This window comes from Scophthalmus maximus, chromosome 19 (genome assembly GCF_022379125.1).
Source record: "Scophthalmus maximus strain ysfricsl-2021 chromosome 19, ASM2237912v1, whole genome shotgun sequence".
NCBI classification, from domain to species: domain Eukaryota; kingdom Metazoa; phylum Chordata; class Actinopteri; order Pleuronectiformes; family Scophthalmidae; genus Scophthalmus; species Scophthalmus maximus.
Genome location: NC_061533.1, coordinates 15,125,440 through 15,147,137, shown reverse-complemented (window position 1 = coordinate 15,147,137; position 21,698 = coordinate 15,125,440). Strand labels below are relative to the sequence as shown.

General features: G+C 45.6%; 1 protein-coding gene across 1 annotated transcript in view; it reads left to right on the top strand.

The window, feature by feature from the left end:
• Positions 1-3,305: 3,305 nt before the first annotated feature.
• The window catches only part of si:dkey-40c11.2 (drebrin-like protein A), a 28,775-nt gene continuing 10,382 nt past the window's right edge, over positions 3,306-21,698 (top strand). Inside the window, exons 1-4 of the mRNA XM_035638742.2 lie at positions 3,306-3,707; positions 20,315-20,370; positions 20,547-20,659; positions 21,514-21,588. Of these exons, the coding sequence (XP_035494635.2) occupies positions 3,616-3,707; positions 20,315-20,370; positions 20,547-20,659; positions 21,514-21,588 (336 nt within the window). The 5' untranslated portion in view covers positions 3,306-3,615. The remainder of the gene's footprint in view (positions 3,708-20,314; positions 20,371-20,546; positions 20,660-21,513; positions 21,589-21,698) is intronic.

Here is a 21,698-nt window from a genome sequence, read left to right as displayed (position 1 = left end):
GGAAGATTACACCCATTTGCAACTGCTCAGACACGCGCAAATATGACAGCACACGCCCAACACGTGAAGAGATACAGTACGTAGGTCCTGGACTCTCGAACTGTGAAGAGAGGAGCAACGATTAGTGAAGCGTAAGGCCGGAGGACCAAGATCAAGCTGTGACCCCTGAACCCAAACACATCTCTGACCTTTTAACACCGCCCACCAGCTCTGGGCACACATAAACCGGCCCAGAAGGCTTTGATTCACCCAAAGAAAGCAGGGTTTGTAAAACATTTGTTTAATAACACAAATGCTTTATTCTGTCATTTCAGGGGGACATGCTTTGTGTGTGGAGCAGACACATGCACGAGGACCACCAATGACCCCGTGGATCACTGGAGACGTGCCTGTGAAGGGATTCTGGATTCAAGAGTGCCCTGAGAGACTCTGAGAGACTCTTACAGACTCTGAGAGGATGTTGCATGTGACTGGACCACTCAACACTCTGTCACCCACACTCGGTAAAATGAGTCTGTGGCAGGAAGGCAGGAAGCTGAACAATTAGAGAAGTAAATGAAAAAAAAAATCCCCATTAACACACACACACACACACACACACACAAACACACACTGGCCCAAATCCCCGCCGGACACACAATCGTTCCCACATTTAGACCCCATCTTCAACAACAGCTGCCACCGCACCCCAGCAGAGGAAATGCCAAAGTCCTCTGAAGTGGAGCATAGCAGCACTGCAGTTCACATCCACAGCGCGGGGCCGAGAGGCTGGGAGGGCAGGGGAGAGCCTCTAATAGCAGGAAGTTGTAAGAATAATAGCGGCATGAGGATGTCATGCCCCCTGTCCCTCTGGCATGCAAGCTTTGGCCAGAACAGCAGGGTCTGTGTGTAGCTTCATGCTTGCTTGTGCAAATAATGCAACATTTTTTCACACAACTTACACTCAGGATGGGGATCTTTAGGGAAAACTCAACTTCCCAAACAAAAAGTGATAGAATGAGACCTAAAGCACCAGTGTTGGATTTTTGTACCCTTTTTGGCGGCATCTGGTTGTAAAGTTGCAAACCGCAGCCAACTGAGCATCCGACAGGGGACACTTTATGGTGGCGCACCGCTAATTCCATTTTGGTGTCATAGAGGACAGATGACAATATTACTCAAAGCTAAATATACTACAGAGACCGGAGATGGGCAGACTGTCTTGGGACGCCATCCTGTGAACCTGTTGATCTGTGTAGCGAACCGGAAGTCTCCTCAATATTGAGCTCTTATAATAAATACTTCTGCTTAAGACATCCACGGTTTCCGTCTTCCTGAATCAGCATCCACTCCATCAATAATTCCATGTCAGTTTTCTGCAGCACAGCCCGACGTAGCGAACATGGCGACTTACACTGAGGTCGGGTCCCCCTAATGTTACTATATTTAACTCATTCAAAGTTGAATTGCAGGTGATTAAACATATATGAGCAAACAATTATGGACAATATATATTAATTTCTGTGAATACGTTCTTCTAAATATTACACTCTGTAGCTTTAATGGTTCTAAAGTATAATGCCTTATTTCTATCACGGTTTTCACTACTTCTGTGCACATTAGACATTTAAACACCAGAGATGTTGTTTTTCCTCTACAATAGCCTGCGCTTCTCTTAATACTGAAAGTGTTGAATTATTAAAAAACTGCTTTGTACTTGGAGCAAAGACTTATTAATTATTTCTCGGGCTCTGGCATAATCAGAAGACAGCTGCAACCTTAAAGCGCGTATGGACAACCTTTTTGTCCTAAACTTTTCATTGTGATGTTAAAACGGAGTGCACAGTGTGATGGCGATGGAAAAACGACACCATCCGTGCTCATATTGATCCCCTATAAGCACCGTGTTATTCTCGTGCATTTTGGCAGGAAAAATCATGACTCGGTTTGTGGCACAAAGGAACTGCATCACTCAATGCGTAAACAAAACAAGGAAGTGAATAGGTAGCTATCTTCCCCCCGTGATGGAGAGTACTTATTTCTCTGACTCTGGCAAGATTGGAAAACAGCTGTAACCTTAACAATGAAAAATGTACCCAAAGAAAGAATGAATACAGAGCTGTAGATGGAAACTCTTTATTGCCTGGGAGGGGTTATCTCCAGCAGGGGTGAGTGTGTCAGGTGACTGTGTCAATCCAGCATTTAACAAAGGATTATTCAGCCACTGTGAACTTTCTCCTCACCAAGTTTTTAGGAGTGAGAACCGTGTCGTGGTGTATGTCAAATGCGAGGAAAAAAATGTATCTGAAATCAGGATTTCACGAGGTCATATCCAGCCTGGGCCTGGCACATCTGAAAATAAAAAAAACCTGTGACTTTTATCCTCTACATCTGTCCTGGATTATCTAAGACTGGCCGCTAAGTAAATTACAGAGCTCAGGAACATTCCCATAATCCAAGATCCTAAACCCAATGCCACTGACGCACGGTCAAATACCAGTGCATGACTGTGTGTCTGCACTTCTGGAGAGTTCACAGCCCCGTGCATCAATGCATGGCAGTGTGTGTGTGTGTGTGTGTGTGTGTGGTCAGTTTGGGTGTGTGTGTCACTGTTGGACAGCAATTGAACAGACCCCCAGCTGTTCTTAAAACAGTCTCCCCTGCTCTCTCTCTCTTTTTTTAATTATTTTTTTTAAATGTGCAGCCTGCGTCCGACTCAGTTCCCATGAAATTGGACCTTCTTTGACTGCCTGCACTGTAAATGGCTTCTCTGGAGTCTGCCAGGGGCCAGTGGGGGTCTGCCAGGGGACCAGTGGGGGCCATTTCAGAGACATAAAGGACACACAGGGACACTGACAGATCCACGGCTGCCTCACTGCCCCTGAAGCCCCTTTAAACCTCACCAGCAATTCATATTCTGCCTCGTTGCTCAAAAGAAAACATCCTTATTAGCCCACATTTACATACAAAAAAATAAAGAAAGAAATTCTACTGTATTGATCCGGGCCGTTGATCCTCCCCTAAGATTGAAATGATGGAGACGCGGTGAAATTTCCCCAGGGCTCTGCCTTGTAAGGCGATTTGTGAACCGGCAAGTTGTCCGGCAGAAGACGACCGTTGTCCCAGTGAGTGACAGAACAACGACGATGCATGTTCTTTCTTTCTTTCTTTCTTTCTTCCTTTCTTTTAATGATCTGAACGTGTTGCGTAAAGTGGCTGCGTTGCGCTTTTCTTCCAAGTGGCCCAGCAGCCAGTGAAGTCATTGTGCTTTCCACTCTCTCAACGGGAGGTGGGGCTTTTTGGTGAAAACTTTACTCTGCTCCGCTGCACAAAGACCAGTGTGTGTGTGTGTGTGTGTGTGTGTGTGTGTGTGTGTGTGCAGTGTGCAGTCTCCTCCACGCTGTGAGTGCGCAGCGCCTTGCACAGATCTCGCTCCGGTGTTGGAACACGAACGCCTCCCCACACCGCTGGAGCCTGCGGACCTTTTCCTGCAGTTTTTTTCTCTCCTCGTCACCCCCTCGCCTTTCCCCCCGCCGTGGCTTTTTTTTTGTTTCCAGCTGATAGTCCGAGCCCGAACACCGTCGGGACCTGCGAAGAGAGAAGCTGCGGGAGTGGTTCTGGAAAAGTGCAGCCACCATGAGCACGGGAGCGGTCAACCTCGATACCTACAGCCTGTCGCTGCTCACGGCCAAGGAGGACATCCTCAACCCCCGCTCCTCCGCCAACTGGTAAACTCGGCCTCCGCTGCGCTCTTGAACACAACACGGATCCGCATGAACCTGGTCCGTGTGCGTCGTCACCTGGCCGGTTACGTTTTGCAACTGTTTACGTGTCAGAGTCCGCTAAAGTGTGAGAGTAGTCAGGGCAGGTAGGGTCGGTGGCGCTCGGGTTCTCCACCGTGTTCCACTCAATGGTCCGCGGCTGTTTACGCATGACCGAGGGTGGCTGTTGTTGCGTAAAGAGAGACTGGCGTTTAATCAATCCAATGAGATATATGTGGAGGTGGCCAGCACGCAACCTGGACGATGTTTACAACTCAACAGCAATATGGCCAATGCAAACTGGGTTTTAGTGACACACACACACACACACACACACACACGCACACTCCACCCCTCTTGGAGAGCTGATGCGAGTGCGCACGCCAGGCGGCTGGTGTGGCTCCGCAGTGCAACACCTGGCCGGCGGCCCGCTCACCTCACGCGGGGCCTCGGGCTCCAGGACTTCGCTGTTCATTGTGCCGAGGATCGTCTTTCTGATCTCTGACCGCCGGGTTGTCTTTCAGGCAGAGGCTCTTTCATTTGACAGACAGGCCGCATGCACGAGTGTGTATAGGCCTATACTCTCAACCAATAATACAGATTCAACTGATGTTGAGCAGTAACTAAGATGTGTCCATAATAAAGACTTGTGCAGAGTGATCTTGAAACATGAAAGCAAATCAGACTTCAAAGTTTAAGCAAACACAATTTGCTTTTGCCATGGAATGGCTCCATTTTTTAAAAAACTTTTGACAGAGATTTAAATGAATGAAAAGTTGCACTGATTCACTTAATGTATTCCTGAGCACCTGACACTTGTCACATTCGGTCCTTTTGTCACAGGGTGTGGCTGATCTGTCACCATGGTGCCCAAATCTTCTTTTCCAAACAAACTCAGTCTGCCTGCCTGGTCCTCTTTGTCCCTCTCGTGTGTGTGTGTGTGTGTGTGTGTGTGTGTGTGTGTGTGTGCGTGTGTGTGTGTGCGTGTGCGCGTGTGTGTGTTTTTTGTAATCTTCAGCTACAGACATGTTGTCACTGGTTATACCGAAGTAGGATTAGACGTTCAGTACATGCCCCCTCTCTTTCCACACATCAGCTCACTCAGGAAGTGTACGGAACAGGACCCGAGCCTCCACGTGTGGTCGCGAAGGAGCGATTCTGTCCACCTCCGTTTCATCTTCCTCTGCTCCACATTTGTCTCCATGCCACCAGGTTTTTTCCTGCCCACTTTCCTCCCACTTTCTTCCTGGCTTTTTCGTGACAGCACGCCGACTTGAGGAAATGAGATTCAGAGCAGCATGTGTTAACTTTGACAAGCTGATATATAACGTCTTTCGCGAACAGGGTGGAAAGAAATCCGCCCGTCCAGGCAGAACACGCTCAGTTTCCACTCTTTCGTGCATTTGGGAAAAAAAAAATCTCTAAAAGTTTCCATGTTCAGTATATCGCTGTGGAGGCTTTGTCCCATGGCAACACCTCCGTGCCGACACTTCACTGATCCAGCAGTTCCTCATTTGAGAGCATTAGTTTCAGTGAACAACAGATCAGGATTGTGCCTCTGCCAACTTGTAACACACTCTCACACGCACTCACGCGCACACACACACACGCACACACACACACACACACACACGCACACACACACACATTCATTGAGCCCACTAGAAGGCTGAAAAACTGTGTTGGGACTGAAAAGAGGGGTGGAGGGGGACACGATGATGTCATGATTCCCACTGTCACACCCGTGAGACAGACCCGTGTGTGTGTGTGTGAGTGTGTGTGTGTGTGTTTTGAAGGGATTTTATATGCATGCATGCAAGTTTGCATGTGAATGTACTTGTTTCTGGTTGTGCACACGCATCTTGCAGAGATGGTTGAAGTGAGACGGGGCGTGTTGAGAAGTTTGCGTGGAGCGGTGCTATGGAGCTTGTGTTGTTGAACGCTCCCACCCCCACTGCGTGGCCTTGCGGTCCATGTTTGTATTATCTAATGACCTTGTGTCCTGAATGGGAAACAGACCCTTTGTGGGTGAGCCTCTGAAGAAAAGAGGAGCAATTTCAATGCATCCTTCATTCAGCAGACCGCTCTGCTCAACACACAGCCTTGGAGGTCTCTCCTCAGTCTCCCAGACCGCTGAGGACAACAGAGTCCCTCTCTTCCTCTCAGTCTCTCGGCTGGAATCCTGTGCTGCCTGTCTGCATGTGTTTTGTGTTTGTGTGTGCTCTGAGAAACAGAAAGAAAGAGAAACAGTTAAAACGCAGGTTCCCAAGCACACTGTCCAATCCTCCGAGCAGGAAATACTTCTAATTCTTAGCAGCAGGAAATCCTGATCCTGATTCGTGTCCAGTTTACAACAAAACAAATGAGTCGAATACACACATTAGGTGAAGTCACTGTTGCTAGTGGGCTAAATATCATAATATATAATATATATATAATATATATAATACTCATCTGACTCTTTGCTTTTTAAAAATTTTCTATGAAAAGAAGAGCACAACTCTCAGTGCCAGCACAATTCAGTAAACTCGCTGCCTGTCTGTGGTTTGTTCTGCACATTTTACACACTTGCAGCTCCGTGAGTGAGACAGTATGAATGAGAGCAATTTGTCAAACCGGCATGTATCCCCAGAGGTGTCTTTCTGCCAAGTATCAAATAGATTGCAGCACCAGCCTAGCCAAAGCATGTAAAAGAGGGGAAGAAAATTAGCCCCTTAAAAAATGTTTACAACATTGTTTTAGTATGAGAAGTCCCTGCTGAGCCGTGGAACAGTTCGACCTCTTTCCATCAGAACTGGGTGCGGACCGCATTTAGACATCTGTGAGCCCCGGTGACTTTGTACACGCCTTCCTCATAGACGTCCACACTTTGATACTGTGTGTCGCACGGTGACGCATAAAGTAAATATCCGATTTCATTGCGGCCACGGAGTGATTCAGTTTAGATGAGGTATTCAGAGGACCATCAATCTTGTCTTCATTCACTCTAGGTTGAAAGCCTGGTGCCACACTGTAGCCTTGTTTACAGAAATAAAATCCACCCCCTTATTATGTAAAGTATTATAATAATATAATTCATTGACAGAGACATACAAAATTCATAAAACTTGATTTTTTTTGTAAGCAGACCAGGTGTTGCTCTACCTGGTTGAAACAGTTCCTCATTAATTTGAAAGTGAAATCATTTCTGAGAAGTCGGCAGAAGGGAAGTTTCAAAGTGATCTGTATCCGAATCGCAATGGTCATGGAAAAGACAAATATTACGGTCCCATTTTTAGCATTGTTTAGAAACAGACACCCACCTCAGGAGAAATCTATTTCTAAGGCCACTTCTTTATTTCAGTAATACCTTTTCAATTGAGCCCAATATGTTCCTCATTTGCAGTCATTAAAAGTTCTCCACTACTGTACTACATCATGTCATTCAACCCACCCAATTCATCAGTTGTGCAGATTTGGATAGTTTGGATTCATTTTTTTTTTTTTACCTTCATTTAGCTTATCATATGATTTTGGCAGTCTGTTGGAAGTACATTACAGCAACACACGATCCTCTCCTGCCCGAGCCTCTGATCTCTTGTGAAGGGACTCTCCTGTCGATGATAAATGAAGGGGCCATCATTTCAGCCTTTTATTTCTGCCTGTGCTGTTTGTGTTTCTGCTGTTCTGCCAAAATTTGCTAAACAGGCTCATGCATGATTAACCGAGAGCCAAAGAGCTCCTGGGGTCTAGAGTTGCACGCTGGACGGAATACACCTGTGGGTGTGGGGAGAGGATGGGAGGGAAGAAGAAGGCACTACGCAGGCAAGTGTGCGTGGATGCGCATCCTCGAGTGCCACTGCCTGTGTTGACTGTCGGTGTGCAGCATTTCTTTTGCAGTAAACCTGTCAGTTGTCTGTTATCAAGAAGTTACCCACTGCCTGAACTTCCCTATATGAGTTCTGCTTTTTGTTCAGTTCCCTAATTATCCACAACGACCCCCCTGCCAAAAAAACAACCCAACAGCATTAATGCTGGTCGCTCCACACAAGAGCTGTTGGGTAATCCTCGTCTAGCTTGGTGTAAAGATTGTTGTAGCTTTCTACGCCGAAAAACAAAACCTACCGATCGCCTGACTGTAAAATATCCTCACAGAGGGCGAACGCGCAGTCTGGTCGGTTTCCTCTGGCTGTTCAGGATAAGGCTTCAAAGGCCTCACACGGTGCCGTCACCAGGCCGAATGAGGACGGGGCATTCGATCGATCCTCGATATAAATAGCGCTGTGCTGTAGATGGGAAGTCAGAGGACAGGGACACGCTGGGCCAGCCCACAGCTGCGGCTCAGGGGGTAGAGAGGGCCGTCCGTTAAGCAGGAAGTCAGTGGTTCGATCCCCACTTCCCCCAGACACTTGACCTTAAAATGCCTCTGACGGCTCCTCCAGCAGTGTACGAATGTCAACTGTAAAGCTTTAAGCAGTTGATAAGACTAGGAAAGCACTATAAAAATACAGTCCGTTTATAGTCCATCACACACACTCACACACACACACACACACACACACACACACACTGTCTTTCTACCTCACCTTCCTGTACAATACTTTGCAGTGGCTGTCTGTTTGTCATAGATCTCCAATGCATCCTATCACTTACCTTTGCTGTGAAAACTTGGCAGTCACAGTTCTGATGTACTTCAGGGGCATCACCTGAGCATCGCAGTAACTATTCAAATGCCACTGAGCTGTTTTCAGACATTTGCCCCAAGTTTGCTGTTCACATATGAAGACTGCAGCGGGACATTGTCCGGTTCAGACGCGTTCACAACATTAGGAACATATCTGGAACATTCAGTGGTATTCTCACATGGGCTAATGGTCTGGACATTTTACAAGGGGGGCTGGAAGAAAAAAGTTCCTAAAAATGCAAATGCAAGTGTCCCATTAGGGAAACAGACATACTGAATTCTATAAAGGTTTTTCTTTTAAAAAGCTGTTGCACACCACCAACATACGTCCTATTAAAAACATACACATTTTGCAGCTGACCAGAGCACTGTGGAGTTTGTACCTCCTGCAAAACTACCCGCAGCTTTGCCTAGTTGCTTGTGTGAGTTGAGCAAGTCTGTGGGTGGCATGTTGGAAGATAATGACATTGGTGGCTGTTATAAGTATCTCTGTTTAGTGAACATAGAGAATTATTCAGGCAGTAATCACTAAACAACTGTTTACTACTCCCTTTAAACATTGTTTAGATTCATCTGGGGTCTTAGACAAACCTGCGAGATAATAGTGGGACTCAGGTATGATGAGAGGAGACGGAAGGTTATACATTGTGTGTGTGTGTGTGTGTGTGTGTGTGTGTGTGTGTGTGTGTGTGTGTGTGTGTGTGTGTGTGTGTGTGTGTGTGTGTGTGTATGTGTGTGTGTGTGTGTGTGTGTGCCTCTGTATGATTGGGTTCCTTAGCATTCAAACTGTCGGGTGCGAGACCACAAATTGACACCATGTTGATGTGTGACTCGTAACTGCCCCATAGAAAATGGAGAAGGTCGATGATAAATGATTCACGACTTCAGTTCGCACTGCAGTGCTGTTGCCCGTCTTGGTGTCGATTTTCTATTGGAAACAAAATAACTTTAACATTATTAACTGAAACGAGCTCCGGCGGGGTAGCATCTCGGTTTTCTTTTACTGAAGTAAAAGTTTTACATCAAGGTTGTTGCGAACAATAAGGCTCAAAGTATTTTGCCAGTCATCCCCACACCAGGCCCTTTTCTATCAAATCCTCCTTTTGTTCATTCAAGCGCCTCAGAGCAGTTGACCTTAATCCTGATGCCCTTCCACGCATTGTTTCCACTGGTCCTTTCTATGCCCACAGCAGTGGACGAAACAAATACGTTATTGTTGTCCTTTGCAGCTCAAGATAAAGCCTGAGACACTCTGCGGGACAACTTTGGCTGTGTTGGTATGAAATCATGATGACGAAAAAGTCGAAGCAGGATCGAGGTGAATTGCCTTGAGTGCAGCGGGCGGCGCGGCGTTTCCAAGGGTGTGTCAGATAGCTGTCTAAAAAAACATCTGTGTTTAAGTATTTGCCCAAAATATTGGCAAGGGGATGGTATACGGTGCATCTTGTGAGTCCACAGGCACCTTTAAGGCATATCTGGGCAACAATATGATATCGCAGAAACACATTTTTCTGCAAATGTGTTTATGTGTGTCTGAGCGGCAGAGTATTCCACATGTATAATCTGGGAACCCGAGCCTTGGGCATGCAATCACATGTAAATGTTAGTATTGCAGCTGTGAGAGTGGCCGGCCTGTCTTAACATGGTTGCCCAGCATGCAAAGCAGAACGTGAAAGAAAGTGTTGTGTGGCGTTGCGTTCACAACCAAGCTCCCACACGACTGCCTCCTCGCTAAAGAACGAATACAGACACACGGTGTTCTTAGATTGAGGTCAAAATCATCAATAATCTTATTGGAGAGATGACAGTTGCTTCGCCTTATTTATAGGAATAAACCAAACGTTTGGTCCAAAAAAATAAATAAATAAAAAAAGAGGTAGAATGTGTTTTAAATGCTGTCACTTCTCTCCTGCATCTTTAGTTCAGGGCTGCCGAACGACAACAACAAAGAACCCGAGTGAATGTGTGTGAAACTGTGCAGACGTACATTGACAACTTCAAATAAATATATATTCACGCATACACACGGGACGACACTGGGACAATTCATCAAGGGAGCCCCCTCTCTCACTCCCATAGCTGTCCTGACACAGTGAGGTGTCGTCAGCTGTGTTTGCCTAACAAGTTGCTTAAGCGATAGCTCCCACGTCGCCATGGCGACGAAGGATCACCACACTTCCAGTCGCGACATTCAGAGGGTCAACTGTTACCGTTTTGCAGCAGAGTCACACTCGGTGCGGGGCTGAGACCTCCACTTCTCCTTTCCGCTGTGTTGTTTGCTCACTCGCAAGGTGGTAGGATTGGGTCGGGTGATGAGAGTCGGGGGGGGGGGGGGGTCCTCCGTTGTCCTGGCAAACCCTGGGAAAGCTAGGTTGTTTGTCGAGAGAGACTGAATGGGATGTGGGGGAGATGAGTGCAGGGCGACTGATGGGGCTGGGAACGGGTCCCGAATGAATGGGCCGAGGACACTCGGTGAGAAATATAGAGGAATAACGAGATGAGAAGAGCGCGTGAGAGACAAGAGAAGTAATTGCGAGCGAGGGTGAAGACAAGTTCGGCGGGGTGGTCTTGGCGAGAGTTTGTTGAAAGGCACGATTGAAGATGGGCGGGGTGGTGGGATGGAGAAAAGGGAAAGACTAGAGGACAGGTGAAGGGGTGAAGAGGAATGACAAAAAGATCATAGCGTTTGGAGAAAGGCTGCAGAGAAGACGGGTCAAATGAGGTGTGAGTGGACATGTGATACTTGAGAGAGTTTGCCTTGTTTACCTGGAGGAAATGGTTGAAGATGCCATCATGCTTCTAATGACCTCGTTATATGGGAGGCAATTTGTGCATGAACAGGAAATGCCTGGGTGATCCCAGTCGAAGATTTTTGGGGGATTATCATGCCTATCTCCTCTCCCCTCCTCTCCCCTCCATTTATCGCTTCCCATGTCAAGTGCAGGAAAATAAATTCTGTTCCCATCCGCTCCCCCCACAGCTCACTGAACAAACCATGTAGTCGTGACAATTTACCCCATACAGACCCGCGACAATTCCCCTGTAATACCTCCACCGGGACACTCGCCCCCAATAACCACATACTCCTGTGCCCCCTTGGAAACCTCCTCTACACTTTCCCATTGTGTGCCGTTGTCAAATGTGCCCCTCTTAGCCTGCTCATCTGGTATCTTCATCCCCTGGTGCTTTTCATCCTTTTGCCCAGTGTGAACCCTGTCTTTGAGTGGCTCCCGAATATTTCCCCTCCTCTGGTTCACACACCGTCTCCATGTGCCCCATCACAGTTAAAACACACACCGTCACGACACAGACACTTTACTTACCCTTCTTCTGTTAAACTCAGCTCGTACTCTGCTTCTATCGGCACAGTTCTGTTTTAATCTTCCTTGTAGACACATTTTATCCGTAGATAACAAAATTATACTTCCATTTTCAATGTATGAGCTCAGTGCTGTTGATATCTGCTGTCAGGTTCTAAAATGTGCATGTCCTATAACAGGGGTGTCATGGGTTTATGCTTCTGACCTTTAATCTCTTTTTTTGGAAAGCACTTTGCGCTTAAGCTGGAAAAGTGCGATGCAAATAAAATGCATTATCATTATTATTATCATTTATTGACTGTAAAGGCTGTTAACGTTGAGCCTAATTAACTTAAGAGAATGTCCGTCTTAAATGCAGACAGCTTAAATAAAAAGTCTTCTTTAATGTTGCAACTATGCAAATTTGTCATTATTTTAAAGTAAATCAAGAAAGTGTCATCTTCCAGGTCATTTTTCACAATGAACCGAGCTGTAATTTGAAGTGCAAATACACCTGCATCCTCTGCGTTATCCGTTTTTAGACACCCAGCATGTTGTACGCACACCAGGGGAGGTCTAGACTGCTTCCCCCCTGAAATGCGTCACAAAGCTTTGGGATGAGTGATACCGTTTCTGTGAATCTCTTTAAAACAAGTAACTTGGAACTCGGTCCAAGGTTTAAACACACACACACACACACACACACACACACACACACACACACACACACACACACACACACACACACGTGCGCCATGACACCCACTTGCCTTAATTCGTAGTTAGGTATCTATGACCCAGACAGAAATGTGTTAGCTTTACTACATGCAGCTCCACTAACACACTCATGTTATCTGTGGACATGTCATCACGCGACGGTCGGGTGTTCACCGCTGTTCAGCCGCGTCAGCCCCTTGGTCCGAACGCCCTAATGATGTGTTCTGTCTGTGTTTGTTGTCTCAGGACATTTTGCATTGACAGCATCTATATAGTGGTGTGCATACTTTTTGTCCTCTCTTTGTCCGTCCCCCGCCCGTTTCCATTGGCCTCAGCACAGAGAAGGCTGTTTTCTGTCACTGGCCCTTGGCAGCGATTTAATTGCTTATTTGTTTAGTTTCTCATATTCTAAACTTCCCTGGCTCTGTGTTGTGCTGAGAACAGGCATTTTCCTCCCGTCCCTCCTCCTTTCAACATTCCATCCAGTCTCTCCCCTCAGCCCCCCACTGACTGATGTTGTACGCCCTCTGTTCTTTTACTTATTTAAAAAAAAAAAAAAAATTCTTACGTTTCTTATTGAATCCTTTCTTATAATTTAAGTCTCCAATCGCCTCTGTCATTTCTCCCACCATTTACCATCCTCTCCAACCCGAATGGCTTCAGTGGCCTGTAATAGTCTCCAGAGGAGTCTGATGTGTTCTCCACCCGGTCATGTATTATACAGTCAGTGTTTCTCAGAGGGTGGATCTGGACTCTTATGGGTCAAACAGGTCGCTCAGCTGCTGTTACAGGGAGTTAAACATGATTTTTCATGGTGACAAAGTGCAGGTGACTTAAGCGGTCTTAATCCAATACACATAAAGATCAGCTAATGTTTCCTCACGGTGCGCTGGCTGTTGGGTTTCTTTCAGCTCAGTCCTCGCTCTGTAAATTGAACACACAGAAAATGGTAAAACATTGTAAACATCGCTCGCCGACACGTTGAAAGAAGTGCTGGCAGGTAGCGATATAGGACGCAGGGCTTTTGGCGTAGTGGTTAGCGCGTCGGTCTCCCGGGGGTTCGCGGCCCGCTCAGTGCAGCAAAAATCATCAACAACAACAAAGAGAGAAGAGAGCTTTCTCCAAAATCACGTACTGCCCCTTTAAGTTGTCCTATTCAGTGCGTTGTTGTTTGAAATTGGTCATTATAGATTTGGCCTTTGACTGACTGGTTGTTTTTTTTATTGATACTGTTAGACCTTTTAATATATACAAAATAATATTATGGTTTCTAATAATAAGCAGTTGCTGTTTGCCATTATGGTTAGGATACTGCAGGTGGATGGATCAGAGTTGAAGATCAAGTTTATTTTGTGTTCCTTATGTTGAGTCATTCATATTATTAAAATGAGAAAAGTGTGTCAGTGTTTATTTATCACAGTGAGTGTTTATTCTGAGAGAATATAAGCCGGTTATCTGCAGTAATGGCGCTATGATTTATGAAACCTAATTTCCGGCTTCACAGAATGTGAGGCATTAACTGAAGCAAGCTCTGAGCGCGCGCGTGTGCGTCAGTCTATGTGTGTGTATCCAGTAGCATATCCTGACAGCTTGGCCTCTGTTAATGCTGTTGATTGGGACTTGGCACAGTTTGGTTATTGGATCAAGGTTTCTGGGCTCGGCTCTACCATCACATAATGACCCAAATGCAGACTTTTTCTGCCAGAGGTTTACACTGGACCTTTCCCGGAGCTATACCTTTACTTGTGACCCAATAATATACACAGAACAGACCAGACTCTATGGTGCACTGCAGTTTGAATGTAAATGTTTAAAAAAAACTAAATAACTAAATAAACTGCTTATTATTCTTGCACGAAATGTGATTTTGACATCCACTACACCCTTCGTATGGGGCAAAACCTTAACCCCATCACAGTGGGGCTGTGCATGTTAAGTATTGTCTTCCCCCTGGAAATGACAGCAGACGGATATTTCACCTTCGTAACCCACAATAATGCTTCAAAGTGTTTGGCTTGTTTACATGTACCTCCGTAAACCATCCCATAAACATCCCATTATTACCTGCTATCTTTGGTTTCTCTATGACTGTCCATGTGACCCTATTAGCACACGAGCGTTGCTTTCCAACTGTAAATTCCATCTCTCTGTCCAATTAAAAATGTAGATGACTCATGTGATTTTAAGTTGTCCTCTGGCAGACTTTGGTTCTATGTTTCAGTCCCCTCCTTTAACGGCTCTAGGACACCTGACTAAAAACTATGGGTCAAGTCATGAGCACCAAGAGCGTCTCTTCCTGCATCCTTCTCTGTTTGGGTTGCGACGTTCATCTTTCCCTACCTGCTTCTCAAGAGATGCCGTCACATCCTTTATCTCTGTTGTTCTAAATGTCTCTGTTGTTGGTGACTCCACTATTATTTTCTGGGAATCGTGGCTGATGCTGGACAGTCTTTATGCCGTCAGTTTTATGACCAAATTCTGTAGGTTTTTTGTTTTTTTCAACCAGAACAATATAAAACCCAATTAAACTCTTTGCTTCCTAGCAACGGCTTTCACCACATTACAATGTGAACATGCCTGTGGTTTACCCCGCCACATTTCTCAGTCATGATGTTAATATTCATTCATCACCTTCGAGCGCACAGTATCACCCTGTAGGCCTCAAGAAGCCAGACAAATGTCGTGCCTTTCTCATTTTTGTCCTACTCGTCTGGTCTTTGACTTTATTGCTTTATCAGTCTCTGTTTTCTTATGCACACACTTCGCAACATCTGCCCATAAACCCGCGATTCCTGCACATGTCCCTGCCGTCCAGACAGACTGAGGAATGCGGGTACCGTCGGGGTCGCCGCTTGGACACAATATGAGGGTGAACATGCCGGACGGGGGGTTGGGGTGGGGGGTGGCTCTTTCAGCGGCTGAGTCTGGCTGGATTTCTTTTGCCCATGTTTGGCGAGAGGAAATGAGCTTTGTGTGCTGTGGGGACGTCTCTGAGCTCCCCACTCCAATACAGATGGAGAGGTAGACTCAGGCTAAAAATAGAATTGGGACCTTGGTCAGCTTTGAGCCAAAGTGTGGGGGGGGGGGGGCTTTATATGAAGTGAACAGAAAAAAGTTTGTGGAGAGGAATGTGTAATATGAAAATATAGACCTGCAATAAGTTAGAGCGTTTAAAAGCCTGCACTGTAAAAATCCCCGGCCTTGACAAACACCTCATACATGAGAGATGGTGGGACCGCAGGAGTATGTGTGTGTGTGTGTGTGCAGTGTGTGGAACGGCAGGAGAGAAAACGAAGCATAAGAATCGTCTGATGGAGATCTAGGGCAGTGAATCCAGGTGAGAGCTCTCAGCCTCTCAAACCATTTTCTCACATCTCTCTCGTGCCGCACAGTTTATCATATCACAACAGCGTGCATTACCACAAATCTTTCATATCTCCCCCGCTGGCGAAGATGGAATGAATAAATGACCTATGAGCCCACAAGATCTTTCTGGCAGAGAGACGCCGGGTAGGAAGTGTGGAGACGAGGGAGAAAAGATGAGGATGAGATATCAGCCTCGGCTTGTGACAGGGGCATGGTGTGCTGCAGGATTCTTAAGTAGGCTGGAAAGTTATGCGCTGGGGTCACAGAAATGAATTTCTAGTAGTAATGATTTTGAGATAGCAACAGCAAATATGGAGGGGGGGGGGCAGTACAGTGAAGAAGGAATATAAGAAATAGAGAAACAGAGCCAAATTTATTTTCTTTTTTTTTCATATTTGGACAACAATGCACAGGTTACAATCAAATTCATTCCCTCAGAGCATCAAAACAAACGTATTACTTCCGTGTCAATGTTGTGTTCAAATACACCCCGTGCATTACCACGCTCTAGTGGTTCAGAGTTGAGCCTGGTGCGGTCGAATGCTGAAGTGAAAGCAAGGCCTTCTCCAGCGCAGCTCGCCATCTGCTTCTGTTATGTTCATCTTGGGATGGCAGAGCGTAGCATGTTTGGAGGTATTACAGGAGCTCTGGCGGTCCAAAACAAACCGTCCTTATTGTTACTGGCTCAGGCTCGCGGTGTGTTGTGTGCTCGTGTGCATGTGATCACAGTTTGTGTGTGTGTGTGTGTGTGTGTGCGTGTGCCTGTGTGTACGTACTGTGTGGAGGCCTTTGTCCTTGTATACTCTGAGATGATCGGCTGTTTATTTGTTGTAAAGCCGCACAGAGTGTCTCGCTGTGCACAGATTTTCAATTCTCACCGTTCATTTAAAGGAGCTGATGTTTCAGATGATGACCTCATTGTTTCTTCTGCTCTTTGCGCCTCCACCTCCTTTTTTAATACCCTCATTCCCCGTAATGATGGCCTCTTCTCTTCTCTGCTCTTCTCTCTTCACCACGCCTCCCCCTCTCTCAGAGTTGAGGTCATTGTTGGCCGACTTTGGAGGTGGGCTGGAGTACAGACATAGGCGAGTCTGTTTTTCTCATCAGCCAGTGGAGCTCTCAAGAAATCTACATGTGTGAAGGGACGAGGGTCTTTCTGCTGCGGAAAGTTTTACCACTACTAAAACTGCTGATGTTACCACAGCATTACAGTAACAAGGCAAATCAAGTGGCGCGGACAAAGAAGAGGGAGTGAAGGGCATCCCACTGGCTTGTTACACACCGTGGGTCAGCTACAGGAGAGAGACCTTAATACTGCTTTAGACTCACTGTCTTCAAGAGGCAACAGACAACTTTCGTGCCCCTAGGGGATGTAGGTGGCACGGGTAGTATTAATAAGTAGGCTGGTTGAGTTACTAACTAATCTAGTAGAAAGAAGACAAACTGCATGTTGTTTTTGAAGCCTCTCAAATCCATGGACTGAATGCCTGTCCTAGGTTCACGCTCTCTTTTTCTATCACTCGCCTTCTTCTTCTGTCTGCTTTTGTTCCTCTGATGTACTGGGGTGAAGTAAATTAATTAAAATATACATTCTTTTTAAAAATGAATGGTTTGCATTTTCAATAGCTCACTCGTTTATGAATTTATTGACATCAAACCACCTCTCATGTGTCTGTGACATCCTCTCACAGCTTTCACAGCTCTTAGTTGGTGAAAAAGGCCTTGGCAAATCCCTTAGCATCCTTATCGGTGAGCATTTTGCCTTAATATGCATATTTCAACGTTTGCATTTTCAATAGCTCACTCGTTTATCTTTCACAGCTGTTAGTTTGTGAACAAAGCTAGTCTTATATGGGGAACAATATGTTTGGCCGTTACACTGTGCAATCAATGTTATCATCATAATGACAAGTTTAAGCCAAACATTTCAGCATGATAAATACTTGAACCTTTACCTTCTATTTAATTATAGCCTTAAACACACTGCACCACACTTCCGGCATATTCAGATAATCATTCATAATCAGATATAATTGGTGTTGACATAATCCCCTGCTACAGTACATGGCAGTATAGTATACAGGCACAGATTCAAAAAGGTGCAACATGCAAAGACAACCATTGTCAAAGACAATCCATTAATTTTATGTCAGCAATGAGGAAGTTTTACATAGTTTGACGTGTTCACTCAGCCAAAGACATAATAGAATATTTCATTTGAGTTTCAACCATGCAGTTAATCATTTGATTAAACTCTTGTAGGTGTGAACACTCAGTGGAATGAGACTTTCAGAAAAGGTTCAAAAGGTTAACCCCATTCCCTCAATAAATGTTATTTTGCCTGTGCATTTTAAAGATGTGTATCCTTTCTCAAGGAAGACAAATGGATTTTTAAAATACCTTTAGTCATAGCAGTGTTCACCTCTTGGCCTGGTTTATTCTTTCATAAAAATTATACCTAAGATTTTGACCATTTCACATTTTGGCTGCCTTTGTAAAACCATTGCATTTGCAAACCCCTTTGCCTTGTTAGTGTCCAAGACAGATTAAGTAAAGTCCTGGCGAGGAAAAATGTCTGAAACCAGGATCGTTGCAAACTCCATCTTAGTGAAAGCTGTGGCAGAACAAAGAGTCTCCCACAGCGCAGTGTATCCTCGTGTGCAAGCCTGTTCACCGTGGGTGGAGAATTTGCACATGTAATTAAGACTCCTACAGAGGCACAGCGACCTTCGTCCTTGACTGCTTGTGAATGGTGACCTTTAGGAATTTCTTGAGGGCCGAGGATCAGTAAACGTGGCTCGGCGTCTGAGCTCTGGATGTTGTTAATGAGGCAGCGGGTAGTGTTGTTTCCATAAGTATTGTGTGCTTGTAGACTAATCCACGACGAGATATGTGACCGACGCGGGTAACACAAAAAGCTTAATCAATGCGGGAGAGCTCTAGATACTATTTCGATGACATGCATCATATTCTGACACAATCTTATTTCGAAAGAGAAACCCTTTTTGATACAGCATCATCAGCACAATAAAAAAAAAAGGGTCCGCCTGCTGCCTCACACATGCAGGGCCAGCGTGCAGCTTGCTCAACAGGGAGCACAATATGGTTATTGTGTGCTCAGCAGACTCTCTTACACACACACACACACACACACACACACACACATTGATTGACTTTTGTTGCTCTTTGTTCTTTGGACCGGCACACTCGTCATATCATGAAAAATAACCGAGTTAGATGGCCCGCAAATAAAAAGGTTTTAAAATGTCTCTCTGTCTCTTTGTCTCGTGCTCACTGTCTCTCACACGGACCCTCCTCCACACTCACACAAACACACACACACACACACACACACACACACACACACACGCACACAGACCGTTCACCTTTGGCCCTTTGTAATAGCTGCTCATGGCCTCACGCGCTTGCTACCCAGCTCCAGATGTTATTGACACACCCCCGTGAGCCTTGCAGAGGGAGATTTACACAGACACACAGTCGGACACAAACATACGCGTGCACATACACACAGCCTTCACAATTCAACTCCCTGCAGGCCACCTCTTAAAATCCCTGGTTTCGCTTCAGCCACACACAATAAACGGCATATGGGTATCGTTTTGGATTCTGAGCTAGTGAGCTGACAAATTAAACTCATCCTCCCTTTTCATTGGAAACTCTGTTCTGCAACAAAGCTGAAACACACTATTGATACTATCCATCTCGAAGCAATCACTACTTAGTTTGTTCAGCACTGGTCTCATGCAAACACATGATGAGTTGCCACAGTGACCTGCAGTTTGACTGACTGAAGGGTGCGGTGGGACAGGTTTTCACCTGCAAAATGTCAAAAAACCCTGGAGACGTGAACAGCACTGGCTGCATTTATTCCAGGAGCCACCAGACTAGGAGGTGGACACCATGAATGAAGGCTATTGTGCTGCTGGTTGCCTTCGTGTTTTACACAAGTGCTGTAAAGGCCTCTGGGTAACAAAGGGCAGGAAGCGGGGTGGAAAGGAAATACACGTGTACAAGTGTGCCACAGACGAAGATAATTCATTTTTGATGGTGCATTGTAGAGATGCTTTGCACGCTGCAGGGAAGCCTGTGATGTTTTAGACATAGCATTTGCAGAAAACATCTGGCTCTGCATGTGTAAGTGCCTGTGTGTGTGTGTGTTTGTGTGTGTGTCTGTGTGTGTGTGTCTGTGTGTGTGTCTGTGTGTGTGTATGTGTGTGTGTGTCTGTGTGTGTGTGTGCGTGTGTGTGTGTGTGTCTGTGTGTGCGTGTGTGTGTTTGTGTGTCCCTCGTGCACAATGATAGACTGGACACATGGTGTACCAGTCTTCCACACGATCACGCTCATGATAGTTTCTGGATTTGTCATTACTCTTGGGCATGCACAAATCAAACGAGTGGTTGTTAGTGGTGAAGTCCACAGCACTGGAAACTCAACAGCACAGATGTGTCATGTCTTTGTCACCCACATGTCTCAGCAGCTGACCTGCGTGTGTGTCCGTGTGTCTACAGGGCATTATTTGCATATGATGGAGTGACCAACAAGCTCAAACTGGCTGACTCGGGAGGTAAGGTCCACCGTCATGTGTTTTCTCAGACATGAACATTTTAAATGCCTGAGGGCCACAAATAATGACGCCTGTCAGCTCCTTCACTTTGGCCTGAAGGGAATTTGAATCTTTTGGCATTTTGTATCCTTTTTTCCCCCCCCAACTTGTCCCTTAATCTGTGTCCTTTCCAACAGCGGGTGGTGTGGCAGAGCTGGCGGGGAAGTTTCACTTATCCAAGCCGCAGTATGGTTTGTGCAAGGTAGGGAGCGGGGAGACGGGAGGCCTTCGGATTGCGCTGATCAACTGGGTGAGTGGCAGACAGGCTCACAGGGCTTAGCTCATGTAAGCAGGAGCCTATCATAACACACATACCAGCACGAATTATAGAAACACATTCTTACGAATATGGCAGGTACACACACACACACACACACACACACACACCCAAGCCCTCACAGATTCATTCAGCTGGAGCAAAGTCATTGAGCGGCTCCAAGATAATGGGTTTAACATATTAAGTTGTCACATTCAGATAAATCTGTGCACTCCTCAACCTGTGAAAATGCCCCGGAGAAAATCCGAAACCCCTTGGCTTATTCACATTCTATGGTTCTAGTTTGGACAGATGCTTACTTGGCATCGGACATGTGGGAAAATGTTGTGAGACAGGGCCATTACGTCATGCTGGTAAAAGAAGTTTATGAATCACGAGCGGCAAGCGGAACATGCAAATGCTCGTGCTCATGTGAACATGTCTGACGTTCGTCGGACGATGGTGGGAAACGTTAGTGACTCAGAATAATATTATACGGCGAGTAGTTGCCATGTTTTAAACAGGCCGCTGCTGGTGATGGGCTGAAAATATGTTTTACACAACATAGACATAAACTCATCACATTACATCACATAAATCCACTGCACATACACTATCACTAACCATTTGCATATTACATTATACTAAAAACAAAGGATAATTAAACTGATATTACAGCATAAATTGTTCTTCATTATGACATCATATGGAATGGAGATTTGTCTCTATGAAGCCATTGTGAATCCCATTGTTCCTTCGGCTGTCTTCCTCCTGTTTTTTTTGTTGTTGTTCTTTTCAGAGAGAGGTATGAACTGAATGTAGATCCTACATCCTGTGTTTGTCCGCAGGTCGGACAAAATGTCGCTGACTACCGAAGGACAGAATGTGCCGGCCACATTCCAGCCATCCGGAACTTCTTCAAGGTGCAGCAGATCAAGATGTGCTCGACCTATTATATGATGTTATTATATTGTCCTATCATTTAACCTCTGACATGTGCTCACGTTCACTTCACGCTTTGGTTTTGTTTTCC